This window comes from Megalobrama amblycephala, linkage group LG11 (genome assembly GCF_018812025.1).
Source record: "Megalobrama amblycephala isolate DHTTF-2021 linkage group LG11, ASM1881202v1, whole genome shotgun sequence".
Lineage (NCBI taxonomy): Eukaryota > Metazoa > Chordata > Actinopteri > Cypriniformes > Xenocyprididae > Megalobrama > Megalobrama amblycephala.
In genome coordinates, this window is record NC_063054.1 from 28,715,239 (window position 1) to 28,729,446 (window position 14,208).

At 35.4% G+C, this 14,208-nt stretch overlaps 2 protein-coding genes across 2 annotated transcripts in view; both read right to left on the minus strand.

The window, feature by feature from the left end:
- LOC125278253 (adhesion G protein-coupled receptor F5-like) overlaps positions 1 to 3,265 on the minus strand; it is a 41,630-nt gene extending 38,365 nt beyond the window's left edge. Inside the window, exons 1-5 of the mRNA XM_048207266.1 lie at positions 3,198 to 3,265; positions 2,797 to 2,895; positions 1,583 to 1,677; positions 1,409 to 1,457; positions 25 to 168 (exon numbers count right to left, since the gene is read on the minus strand). Coding sequence (XP_048063223.1) covers positions 25 to 168; positions 1,409 to 1,457; positions 1,583 to 1,677; positions 2,797 to 2,806 — 298 coding nt within the window. The 5' untranslated portion in view covers positions 2,807 to 2,895; positions 3,198 to 3,265. The remainder of the gene's footprint in view (positions 1 to 24; positions 169 to 1,408; positions 1,458 to 1,582; positions 1,678 to 2,796; positions 2,896 to 3,197) is intronic.
- Positions 3,266 to 7,175: 3,910 nt separating this feature from the next.
- The window catches only part of tnfrsf21 (tumor necrosis factor receptor superfamily, member 21), a 30,576-nt gene continuing 23,543 nt past the window's right edge, over positions 7,176 to 14,208 (minus strand). Inside the window, exons 5-6 of the mRNA XM_048207280.1 lie at positions 12,218 to 12,431; positions 7,176 to 8,486 (exon numbers count right to left, since the gene is read on the minus strand). Of these exons, the coding sequence (XP_048063237.1) occupies positions 8,257 to 8,486; positions 12,218 to 12,431 (444 nt within the window). The 3' untranslated portion in view covers positions 7,176 to 8,256. The remainder of the gene's footprint in view (positions 8,487 to 12,217; positions 12,432 to 14,208) is intronic.

Below are 14,208 nucleotides of genomic sequence, written 5' to 3' on the forward strand. Positions count from 1 at the left end.
TGATGATGGTTTTAACAGGCTCACCTGTTGAAATGTTCAAAGCTGTAATTTCAGTACCATTGTCCACTTGAACTGGAAGTGTAACAGTGGTCACAGAAGATCTGATTTTGTTGATCGCAACAGTTTCGGATACATTCATTTCCACAACCATAATGTATTCAACTGGATCTATACATATGGAAACATAATGTGATTTTAAAGACAATGTGTGCAATAGGCCTTTACTCTTAAAGCAAAACAATGACAAGCAATTTTCTCAAAACAAATGGCCTATTTAAAAAAATAATTTATCTTCATTTTCACTGTAAACCCTAACGCTCAAAATACTTAATTCGTTTGAGTAGGACAAACTTAAATGAAACAAATTAGTTCAGTTAAATTAACTGTTATGAGTATTTAAAACTTTCTTTTACTTTTGAGTTCACAGCACTGACATATTAAACTAAACATAAGTAAACTAAACTGTTTTGCTCATGCTTTGCCCATGGCACTCGAAAGGAAAAGTAAATGCTAAAATCAAGTGTTATATAATGTTTTTTGTGCAAGATTAATGGTAAGGGAGATTTAGTAGTGATTAATGTTTTGTTATGCTAATGTAGAAGAGTTGGTCATGGTGATAAGTGCACTGTAAAACTGAACAGTGAAATTAATTAAATGAAATTAGTTTGTTTCACTCAAATAATAATAAAAGTTCATTGTACTTAACAGAAAAAAAGTTGTGTGAACTCAAAATTTCATTGTAGCAAGGTGAACTTAATATGATTGAGTTGAGTTGCAGCAGATTTCTAATTCCCAGCATGCTTTGCATCAGACTGAATAAATGTTGAAATTAAGTGTTATTTTGTGTGGTTTTGCATAAGATTAACAGGGAGACATAAGTTAGTGTTTAATGTTGTGTTATGTTGGGATTGACAGGGGGTTCTGTTATGTTAGTTTTGTAGGGTTACCATTCTGGTGAAGAGTAGACCATGTGGTTAGGTTGAGGATGGGCTGCAAAACTTTTAAGACCACATATACTGTATGTTGTTTGATTACATACATGCAAGTATATATTGATAGTCTCTTTGATAGTTATAATAGCATGTGCTAACAAACATTTAACCATGATCTGAATGTGATGTTTGTGGGGCGAGGCTGAGAACTGTGGGAGCGAAGGAATGCCAGTGATGTGATTGTTAGTGAGAGACACCTGTGCACCACACTGGCCTTGCTCCACTTCCATGGCTCTCGGCCCTGCCCCACTTGTCACAAAAAAATTAAGTTCTACTAACTTAAAAAAAATAAGTTAGTTAACTTAAATGTTTCGAGGTAATAAGTTTCCTCAAATGTTTTGAGTATTCTGAACTTATTGAGTTTTACAGTGTTACATCAAACTATTATTAGGACATTGTATTGAGTAGAATCAGACCTGCACTTCTTCGTCTTATATGATGCACTGGCTCATCTGTGTAGCTAAACTGGAATGATGCAAAAAGAAAAATGGCTACATATCATTTTAAAAGACATGAATAATTATCATCCTATTTCACATATTATGTTTTCTTTATCGTGTGATAAAATTTATAAAATAACATTTCCCTACCTGTAAATCCATACTTATTTCTGAAAAATTGAGAGTTTCCACATTCAGCAGGATAGCCATGATGACTCCTATATATTTTAATATTTTCCCTGTCACTGAGAAAGTAAGAAATTATACATTTTCTTAAATTGTACTCATTGTCAGTCAAACCAATCAGTCTAATTTAATTCATTTTTTTCATGTATTCCTCATTTTTACTCCTGATGATAATTGTAACATTTTAGTTGATGAAAATGTAAACTGTAATATGCCCAAAAATATAATTTTCAAAAAAGCTTTACCATTTACTATGTCGACATTTAAAATGTGTATCAAAATGAACAAAATGTCATCGTCAGATATCCTTGTTGTAAACTGTTAATCAAATGAGGTCGAGTTCCATCTCTGTGGACCAAATGGGTGTAGTAATGTTTAGTGATAGGGTTATGGGTAGGGTTAGGGTGTGGTTGGACCGTATAGCTCCACCTATGACATCAGGCAAGGGGAAACAACCCATTGGCTCTACAGTGAGCAGACCTTACAGTCTATGGAGCAGACTCTCAGAAAAAAACCCTCCAAACGGGCACAGACTATTGTACAGCCTGTAGGTGACAGACTTGAGCAGCCGTAATGACATGAGCCATAAATCCTAGCTTCAACCTGAACTGCCTAAAACTAGCCTTAAACTGATAACAGTATACTGAATTATGTAGTTTTTACAAGGTAATTGTTTATTAAACGTTACATGCCCAAAGCATATGATGTTAGTATTTATATTAATACTGTAGAATTTTGTCCAACTCACCACCCCATATATTTTATGATTCTTAAACAAAACAAACTACAAAATGTGTTGCTTCATCGATGTTCAGTAAAAAGATACCTATTTTTTCTGCAATCTATGGGAGTAGTTATAAAAAGCACATTTTCCTTAATTTGTGCTTTTAGCCCTGTTGTACCCTGAAAGTCATTAGTGCTGATCATGTTAATTGTGAAACACAGAGAAAATGATTTCTTTTTACAGGATCGTTATGATTCATATTTTCAATTTCATCATCATTGACAAAAAATAAAATGTTTTTGTATTTTGTTGGCGAAATGAATCAGAGTAAAACATTGGCTTCTTTTGATTGTTATAAACTGCCAACTAAAACTGTAATAAAAATAAAATATCAAATATCAATTATGCTTAAAATATACTGCAGGCTTTCTAACTAAAGTATGTTTTAGTTTACCTTTGGCCATGTTTCACACTCAAGGTAAATTACAATCACTCCAGCAAATTTCTTCAGAACGTGAATTTTCTTTTATTCATCCATACATCCTGGATTTTTCTATAAAACAGAAAATTCTGTCATGACATATCAAAGTATAATAAGTATCGTATGTACAAAACACAGGCATAATGAATACTGACGCGAAAGAAGTCATGTGATAAACATGAGTAAGTAAAAAATGTGCCTAGTGTTTTGTAAAACTGAACGCATTGATTTTTAAATCTAAAGACACTAATGTTAGCAGACATTCACTGCAAGAGATATAAAGAGAAAGTAGCCTTATGGGCTAAAATCATATTGTACTAGTTATGCAGATATATTTTGATATTTTAAAGAAGAAACATATTTAGTATTCTTACCTTGCCTTGCCTTGCTTTGCCTTGCCTCTCGGAAAAAATAAACAATGATAATGACACCTGAACCAAAGTTATCTGTCTGAAGATCTGAGTTTTGTTTCCTTGTCCTAAGCTATGATCCACCTAACTACATTCCCCTTACAGCTTTACCCAATCGTTTTCATGCATTTCTTAATAAGTAAACCTTTTCAAAACTCATCACAATAATGTAGACTAGTTTAAGTTACAGTGAGTAGAGCTTAAATCTGATAGACATTTGTATATTTTAGATTTTTAATGATAAAAAACATGCCTGAGTGGAATAATACACTTTAAAGTTATCTTGCTATTAAATGGATAGTTTTAGTTCATTTACTCACCCTCAAGTAGTCCCAAACCTGTATGAATTTCTTTGTTCCGCTGAACACATAGGAACATATTTGGACAAATGTCAGTAACCGAACAGATCTTGCCCCCCATTGAATACCATAGTATTTATTTTTTCCTATGGTATTAAATGGTGGGTGAGATCTGTTTGGTTACAGACATGTTATAAAAAGCTAGGGTGAATATCAGGTTGATTGGGCTACTTTTTGCCATTGAGACGAATCTCCCAATCTGAATTCACCCCTACTTAAATGTCCTAACTGAACTAAGGCCTAATCCTGGCTTAATCTTAACCCTGTCTGTGAAACCAGGCCAACATGAACTAACAATGAACAACACTTTACATTTATCAATATTAGATAATGCTAATCTCAACACTTATAAATGTATTAATATATTTTTAAAATTAAAAGTTGTATTTGTTAACATTTGTTAATATTGAACTAGCATTTTTCAAACATGAACAAAGATAAATAAATGCTGTAAAAAATATATTGCTCATTGTTATTTCATGTTAATATATTATCTATTGTCAAAAAATGAGACCTTATTGTAAAGTGGATGACTGCAGATGTAAAACAAGAAGAAAAACTAAAACAGTCAAGTGATTCACTTCCTGCACCACTGCATTCTTTTTCTTTCATTCTTTCTTTTTTTTTTTTTAATAGAAAGAGCCCCGAAGGCTATAAGAGAACATTCAGAGAATTTGATTTCTAGGTACTTTTAAGCTTACCTTTTTCCTGATTCCTCATTATACTTTAGAACGGAAGAATCCTGTTCTTAAAGGAGTAGTTCACTTTCAAATTAAAATTTCCTGATAATTTATTCACCCCCATGTCATCCAAGATATCCATGTCCTTCTTTCTTCAGTTGAAAAGAAATTTAGGTTTTTGATGAAAACATTCCAGGATTTTTCTCCATATAGTGGACTTCAATGGACCCCAAACAGATGATGGTCAAAATTACAGTTTCAGTGCAGCTTCAAAGCATTCTACGCGATCCCAGACAAGAAATAAGGGTCTTATCTAGAGAAACCATCACAATTTTTTTTTTAAAAATGTAAAATTATATACGTTTTAACCGGAAATGCTCATCTTGATCTAGCTCTCTTCTTCTTCTTCTCTATTAGAATTCCAGCAGTGTAGATGCTGCTAAGTGTATTACTGCCCTCCACAGGTCAAAGTTTGAACTAGTTGTTATATACTTGCATATTGTATATGACAATTTAGTTCAAACTTTAGTTCAAACTAGTTCAAAGCTAGTTCAAGATGAGCAATTATAGTTAAAACATAAAATTTTTCTTTTTTTTTTTTTTTTTTTTTTAGAAAATGAGTGATGGTTTCTAGATAAGACTCTTATTTCTCACCTGGGATCGCGTAGAATGCTTTGAAGCTGCACTGAAACTGTAATTTTGACCTTCAACCGTTTGGGGTCCATTGAAGTCCACTACATGGAGAAAAATCCTGGAATGTTTTCATCAAAAACTTTAATTTCTTTTCAACTGAAGAAAGAAGGACATGGACATCTTGGATGACATGGGGGTGAGTAAATTATGAGGAAAATTTTATTTGAAAGTGAACTAATCCTTTAATAGAGAAAATGGGAGGTGATGAAAAGGGGTGCTTTACATGTGCCTTAAGATCATGGAATTTTTTTTTCTCAGTTTATTCCCCTAATAAATATGATATAAAACTTTTTTCCCATCCCTTACCAAAATTCCTCCTTAGTATCGTTGACTACAATTTGATCGCTCGTTGGTATGGACGCTAATGCAGTTGTTAATCCTTTAATTGATAGATCTCTGTCTACCATACATGAGGATCAGGCTTCACAGTCATTATATGATCTTATCGAGGATAAAGACTTGTATGATATCTGGAGAATGAAGATTGAGAACTGTAGTTACTACACATTTTACTCTGCATGCCACAAGTCATTCTCTAGGTTAGATTATATTTTAGATTATATATTTTAGATTATATAATTTCTAAATACCTTATTTAATGTGTAAAACATATTGAAATCTTACCCATACTGATCTCAGATCACTCTGCTGTAGCTTGTAATATCTCCTACTATACCTCAAAGTTCAAAAAGATGGCATTTGAATAGAACCCTTTTGCAAAACGAAGACTTTGTTAAACAGCTACGTTCCAATTTGACAACTCTCATGGGAAACAACTAAATGCTTTTTGAGAGGAAACTTTTATTTTAATGGACAACGGCCCAGTAAATTAAGCGAAATTAAGCGCACAGCGAGGCTCTGTCCTCAATAGTGAAAATGGAAAAAAAGAGAAAGTGATATGTGACGGTCAAGTATGGAAACCCATCCTCGGAATTTGTCCTCTGCATTTTACCCATCCAAGTTACTGCATTAGGAGTAGTGAGTGAACACACTCACACACTGCAAACCATGGAAACACACACAACCGGAGCAACGGGTAGCCATTTTTGCTGTGGTAACCGGGGAGCAATTAGGGGTTAGGTGCCTTGCTCAACGGCACCTCAGTCATTTCCTGCCGGTATTGAGAATCAAACCCTCAACATTTGGATTAACAGTCTGAATCTCAAACCATTAGGCCACGACTGCCCCAATAACAGCCATTAAGGATAGTGCAGGTGATAGAGCAGGATAGAGCAGCCATTAAAGGGTTAGTTCACCCAAAAATGAAAATTCTGTCATTAATTACTCACCCTCATGTCGTTCCAAATCCGTAAGACCTTCGTCCATCTTCGGAACACAAATTAAGATATTTTTGATGAAATCCAAGAGCTTTCTGACCTCTGACTGTAACATTATTACCACTTTCAAGGCCCAGAAAAGTCACAAAGACACCGATAAAATAGTCCATGTGACTACAGCGGTTTAACCTTAATGTTATGAAGTGACAAGAATACTTTTTGTGTGCAAAAAAATCAAAACAAACCAAAATAACGACTTTATTCAACAATTTCTTCTCTTCCATGTCACACAGTAATTAGGCGGGTTTTGTTGTGAAAACCTGGCAACCCTGCTCCAGAGCTGTATTGGTGCTATAGGATTTAATTGGACCAATCCTTCTCAACTGTATACATTTTGTGATAGATACAGGTTATTTCCACAGAGATCAGAATACTGCCCTTATCTCTGGTTTTAAAAAAAGGGAAGAACACCTTTTGAAGAACACATTTAAATATTTAAGAATTTAGATTTTTCCCACTGCAGGCTATTGTCAAGCAAAAAAATGTATTCACTCCTGTGAACTTGAGCATAAACATGTAAAATGCCTTTTCAGACCAACTAAGAATGAGGAAAGACACTTTCATGTGTGTCATATATTAGCAACAAGCAACCCCACCTGTCAGTCAACATCATGAACCTGACGGATATCCTCATTCCAGTTGACATGGGATCCCTATACAAATTCCTGAAAATTGCTTTGTGGGAGAATGCTTAGGCTTACATCAAAGTTCACATCTCCACAAAGTTCAAGATTTTATCTTAATAGGTCATGAGCCACTAAATGAACGTGAACTGATATGTTGCCATTTTTATGTCACTCAAAACTGAGTGCACAAAGCAGAAATGAACTTATGAAATGAATTATTCATAAGAACAACATGAAAACAACCACAAAGTATGACAAAAACTTTAATCTGTTGATTTCTAGGTTACATGATAATTAACAATAATAATAAATGTCTTGGTTACATGTGTTACACTTTAAAACAGCCATCAGAATACATATTCCGCTCCATGATTTTGTCCTTGTTTGTTTCCAAACAGCTCATCCGACACTCTTCCTAAGATCCAGGAGATTAACTGCTATTTCGTCTTGATCTTTTTTCAGAGGTGTCAAATGACCATAAACACCCTGTTATTAGGATAAAAATCAACCTCTATCCCATAGTTTACATCTAGCACCAGAGTGACTTGATTTAACAGAGTTTAACAGAGACATTCTCTCTGTATTTCATCATCATCTGCAATATGGACACTGAAATGCTACATCTAAATGGTGTGAAACTGATTTTTTTGGTGGTACTCTAGCCTGCGTGAAATTACTTAGCAATCATACTTGTTTTTGTCCTCTTTTATTTGAAAAGCACATGGGAAGGGAGTTTATTTTAAGAGTTGTTTAGTGAATGCACATTATCCAAAGTCATGACTTGTATCATAACCAGTAGGAATGATTTTCAATGCCCTTGAAATCACATAAAACACAAATAAAATTACAACAAATTATCTAAACAAGCTACAGTGGTAATACTTTTGAACATTAAAACAAAAAACAAAAAAAGGAACAAAAATACATTGCTGATTAGGATGTGTTAATTAGAAAAGTAGCAATAAAACAAAACAAAACAAGGTCATAGGACTAAATGGTTGATTTAACAATTTACAAAACTGGTTTATAATTTACATCACATAGCTTTTTGAATTAGACATCATGCTGAGGTGTGTGCAAGAGTATGCTGCATGGTAGAGAGCTTATAGCATTGACACCAGCTGTATCCAGAGAACGCTTCATCCACGCTATATGAATGCTAGCGCAAGGAGCGGCTTTTGATGTGCAGATGAACTCCCGTCTAAGCATTCCAGAGGTTTTAAAATTGCGTGCACGTGACTGAAGGACACAATGGAACGGAGTGAGTGCACATTTGTGTGTTCGTCACTTTGCTTCTGTAGCTGACAATAGTAAGATGTTGTGAAAGTCTAAAGGAGGTCAGGCAGGTGACTATAGACTGAGTCAAGTAGCGTCTGGCTTGCTTCTTGACTCTTCACCCCGGCAATCTCGAACAAGCGGTCCAGCTTGTCCTCTGCCATCGGGATCTCCTCAATGACATGGAGCTCCTCGGGGTTGAGAATGTGCAGCATATCGTCAAAGATGGGCTGCAGGTCACAGGGGTCCAGACGCACCTGTCGCAGCACAGTGTCCTTTTTCTCTGAGGGACAGAAGAATGGAGAGTTGTCATTAACTGAACAAACACTTTAGGACTTATTAATTATATTCTTTATAATTGATTACTAAAAGAAAAGTGCAGAATATTTAATACAATATGTGGTTGAACATAAAGCATCCACAAGGGGGCAATATATACTGTAAGAAATTACTTACACTAATTTTTCTATATAAAATATCTATATAAATTTATAAAATCATTATCATAAGGAAATATCTAAAACAATAATAAATTGTTAATGTACATATTTATTATCGTATTTGTTTCAGATCTTTTTGATTATCTATATTATTTAAATAATATTCAATTAAATAATTTACGTATTATTATTTGAAAATATACTAATATAAAATGAAATTACAAAACATTTAATACATAATAGAAGTATCATAGCCTATCAATGAAAAAAAAAATTGTATAATTTAAATTGTTTGCATATTTGAAACATTTCTTGAAGATATGATGCAGGAACATAAAGCTTCTACGAGGAGACCATATATACACTGCCCAGCAAAAAAAAAAAAAAAGAAAAAGCTGTTATTTGGATTTAAAGAGGCAAATGCTTATAGTATATGATTGGATCATTATTGCAGTGATTAATAGCGACTTGTTTTTTTGTTTTTTTTGCCGGGCAGTGTACAAACTATAAGAAATTACTTTTCATCACAATAAAGATCATCAAACACTGAAGTATTTGAGAAAAAAATATTTACATCTTTGAGGAATTCTGGGCACTTAAATGATACAAACCCGATTCCAAAAACGTTGGGACACTGTACAAATTGTGAATAAAAACAGAATGCAATGATGTGGAAGTTTCAAATTTCAATATTATATTCAGAATACAACATAGATGACATATCAAATGTTTAAACTAAGAAAATGTATAATTTTTAGGGGAAAATAAGTTGATTTTAAATTTCATGGCATCAACACATCTCAAAAAAGTTGGGACAAGGCCATGTTTACCACTGTGTGGCATCCCCTCTTCTTTTTATAACAGTCTGCAAATGTCTGGGGACTGAGGAGACAAGTTGCTCAAGTTTAAGAATAGGAATGTTGTCCCATTCTTGTCTAATACAGGCTTCTAGTTGTTCAACTGTCTTAGGTCTTCTTTGTCGCATCTTCCTCTTTATGATGCGCCAAATGTTCTCTATGGGTGAAAGATCTGGACTGCAGGCTGGCCATTTCAGTACCCGGATCCTTCTTCTACGCAGCCATGATGAATGAATGAATGAATGAATGAATGAATGAATGAATGAATGAAATGAATGAGGCATTTATATAGCGCTTTCATATGTACTACTGTACACCCAAAGCGCTTTACAATCATATCAGGGGTCTCTCCTCATCCACCACCAGTGTGCAGCATCCACTTGGATGATGCGACGGCAGCCACAGTACAACGGCGCCAGTGCGCTCACCACACACCAGCTGTATGTGGAGAGGAGAGAGAGAGGTGAAGATGTTGTAATTGATGCAGTATGTGGTTTGGCATTATCGTGCTTGAAAATATAAGGTCTTCCCTGAAAGAGACGACATCTGGATGGGAGCATATGTTGTTCTAGAACTTGGATATACCTTTCAGCATTGATGGTGCCTTTCCAGATATGTAAGCTGCCCATGCCACACGCACTCATTCAACCCCATACCATCAGAGATGCAGGCTTCTGAACTGAGCGCAGATAACAACTTGGGTTGTCCTTGTCCTCTTTATTCTGGATGACATGGTGTCCCAGTTTTCCAAAAAGAACTTCACATTTTGATTCGTCTGACCACAGAACAGTTTTCCACTTTGCCACAGTCCATTTTAAATGAGCCTTGGCCCAGAGAAAATGCCTGCGCTTCTGGATCATGTTTAGATATGGCTTCTTTTTTGACCTATAAAGTTTTAGCCGGCAAAGGCGAATGGCACGAAGGATTGTGTTCACAGACAATGTTTTCTGGAAGTATTCCTGAGCCCATGTTGTGATTTCCATTACAGTAGCATTCCTGTATGTGATGCAGTGCCGTCTAAGGGCCCGAAGATCACGGGCATCCAGCATGGTTTTCCGGCCTTGACCCTTACGCACAGAGATTGTTCCAGATTCTCTGAATCTTTGAATGATATTATGCACTGTAGACGATGATAACTTAAAACTCTTTGCAATTTTTCTCTGAGAAACTCCTTTCTGATATTGCTCCACAATTTTTCGCCACAGCATTGGGTGAATTGGTGATCCTCTGCCCATCTTGACTTCTGAGAGACACTGCCACTCTGAGAGGCTCTTTTTATACCCAATCATGTTGCCAATTGACCTAATAAGTTGCAAATCGGTCCTCCAGCTGTTCCTTATATGTACATTTAACTTCTCCGGCCTCTTATTGCTACCTGTCCCAACTTTTTTGGAATGTGTAGCTCTCATGAAATCCAAAATGAGCCAATATTTGGCATGACATTTCAAAATGTCTCACTTTCAGCATTTGATATGTTATCTATATTCTATTGTTAATAAAATATAAGTTTATGAGATTTGTAAATTATTGCATTCCTTTTTTATTCACAATTTGTACAGTGTCCCAACTTTTTTGGAATCGGGTTTGTAAATTACATTTTATTTCAATTGTATTATATTTTAATTTAATTTGTTAAATTATAAAAAAAAAACTTAAATAATAATAATAATTCATATTATTATAGTTTTTTTTAAGAATTATTATAGATTTTATTACTATTATTAGTGTCAGGGTTCATACACATATAAATTTCCATGACTTTCCATGACTTTTAGGCAAATATTCATGACCCAGCGTTCCATGAAACATCTTTGTATACATGTAAAATAAGAATAAAAATCCATGTTCTGACCCTAGCAACAGATTAACATACATCAATGGGAGGCAATGATGTTAAAAAAGTGTACAGTAACACTGACTGTAATTTTACAAGGTTGCGGGGGCTAGAGACAAACTTTTGGAATACAAAATATGGTAACTAAAAAGATTTAAAAACAGCTCTGTCTCCTAGTCCTATTTACCATTAATCTAATTGGAAAACCATCAATCATCAAGATAACATCCCTAATTTAAAATAATTGAATTATTTTAATGCTTTTTACACATTAGAAAATGAAGACTTCTTTGATCTTACCAGCATGATAAATAAATTATATTAACTGGAATAAACAGTATACAGAGGGAGCAGAGAACGGGACCAATTGTGAAGCTGTTCATAACTTAGGTGTAGTGCGAGTTTAAGCGCTCTCACAAACACTGAACACCGAAGCTCTTACATACAATTAGCACTTTGTTGTTTATTATGGGAAAATTCACGAGTTTCAGTCAGAATTCAGACAGAGCGCGCACACTGAATGAAACCCTTTGTTTCAGCGATGACTAATCTGAACGCTTCTGACTGGCCATCACGCTTAACAGAAACGCGTGTGATTGGTTATATATGTGGCAGTCGGGTGGATCGAATAAACAAAGTATGTTTACGAAGTTTCAAAGTTTTTTAACCAATATTATCACTTAAACATATATTCTATTACATAAATATTTTGCATTTCCATGACTTTTCCAAAAAATTTTCTGGTTTATTTATTTTTCCAAACTTTTCCAGGCCTGGAAATCGCTTTTTTTCAAATTCCATGACTTTTCCAGGTTTTTAATGACCGTACGAACCCTGAAGTGTGTTTTTCTAGCTGTGTTCCTGTTTATCCATGTGCGCTTACCTTTGGTTATAAAAGAGCCCGTCCGGCTGAGGGCAGAGTCCTTGCTGGAAGTGGAGTCACAGCGCAGCAGTGGCTCTGATTCGTCAGTAAAGAACCCCTTGGTGCGCTCCATGGGGGACTGCTCCACCACCACACCGGGCGACTCTAAAGGCTTATGGCTGGGGCTCAGACAATGGCTTACATTCACAGCCGTCATTAGCTTGTTCAGGTCAACCTACGGCAAAAGAGGTGTCAAAGTACATGTTAATGACAGTGATGAGAAAATCATTCTGGCACAGACATATTTGTTTAGAGATTCTTTTTCATGCTGTACCCACAAGTGTATCCTGTCAGGACAAACAAAAGATTTCTTGGAACAACTATTATGTGAGTAATGGATTTAGAAGAATGAGGGTTTTTTGCTGATAGACAGCGATGACTGTATTAATGTGTGGGCACTACAAGTGTATCACTATGTGCCCATGGCCGGGTCAGCACAAAGGGTTCGGCCTTTGCAGCCCTGGACCACCCACATGAGTCCTGTCCCTGCTGCCCTTTGCGTCAGGGAAGGGCAGATGAAAAAGATGTAGTACAGACAGAAATTCACTGCCCACAGAGCACATGGCCTGTGTTACATTCACAAAACCTCCTGTACACAAATCATACTTGTTATGCCAATGTGTTGGAACATTAATGGTGCATTTCCTAGAATGAGTTCACAGAGAGTCGGTGCAATCCGGATTTTATTACCACAGTCTAGTATTGTTCTTTAGTCTGTATCGGATACTAAAGACCAATGTGGGCAACATTTTAGCAAACTATGAATATTGAGCTTATCACAAAAATGCTCAGTACAGTCCATATGCAGGACTAATTTCATCCCCATATTCTTTCTTTCTTTCTTTCTTTCTTTCTTTCTTTCTATTTACATCAAAGGCTATATTCATGGTAAAAAAAAATAAAAAATAATAGCACAATAATACAATATCTTTCTGTTTAATATTTGATCCTAAATCTTTAATTTAAAAGGGTTTATCTATAAAATCATTTGATTGTATTGTAGCAGCTGAAATCAAATAGACATGGTGACCCCTAAGAAAGCTGTGGTGCTTTCCAGGTTGGGAAATCCTGACAAGCTATTCGGGGAAGCATATAATAGACTGGGCAGGTATTCAAACTTCAGAAGTAGCAGATCCAAATTATAGGACAGATGGAAACCACTCCATTTCCGGGAAAGTTTCCCTTGGAATCAGCAGTGAATAATCAATGGCACGTAGAAAAGCAGACCATTACTCTGAGTGGCACGCTGAGAGATTACATTTAGTCATTCATTAGTCACCCCACATAGAGAAAAAAACAGCTCTGAACTCAAAGACACCACCAATAAACCAGTACAATGGCAACACAATAGGTCAAGCAAGTTAATGTATGAGTAATGCAGCATTACAGACCACCGACATTTCCCTGTCTGATATTGTTCACGCTATTGCAAAAGTTAATTAAATAGTTGAGAGTTTTTGTGGTAAATCTTGTACTATAGCACATAAGTTGTATGTACCACTTTTTTTGTACTTTTATCTTCCACAGAAGAAAGAAAGTCATAATTTTGAAACAACATGAGGGTGAATAAATAATTACCTGATTTTTTTTAAAGTGGGTGAAATATTTCTTGAAACAGTAAGAACTAAGCTGACAGATAAGACTGCTCCACCCTGTCCCTGAAGTCATGTATTCACGCTGAAAGGAAGGAAGTAAGTGTGCCGCAGCACATGCAAGATACAAAAATAGCCACTTTTTACAAGGGAAAGCGGAATGACTATGGCAATTACAGATGAGTGTGTCTTATGTGCATTGCTGGCAAATGTTTACCCATCTATATCTAACTGCAAACCTTCATGCCCCCATAAAAGTTTAAAAAAAAAAAAAAACACTATAAAAGGGATAGTTCACCCAAAAATTATCCCATGATTTACTCACCCTCAAGCCATCCTTGCAGTGTATGATTATCTTCT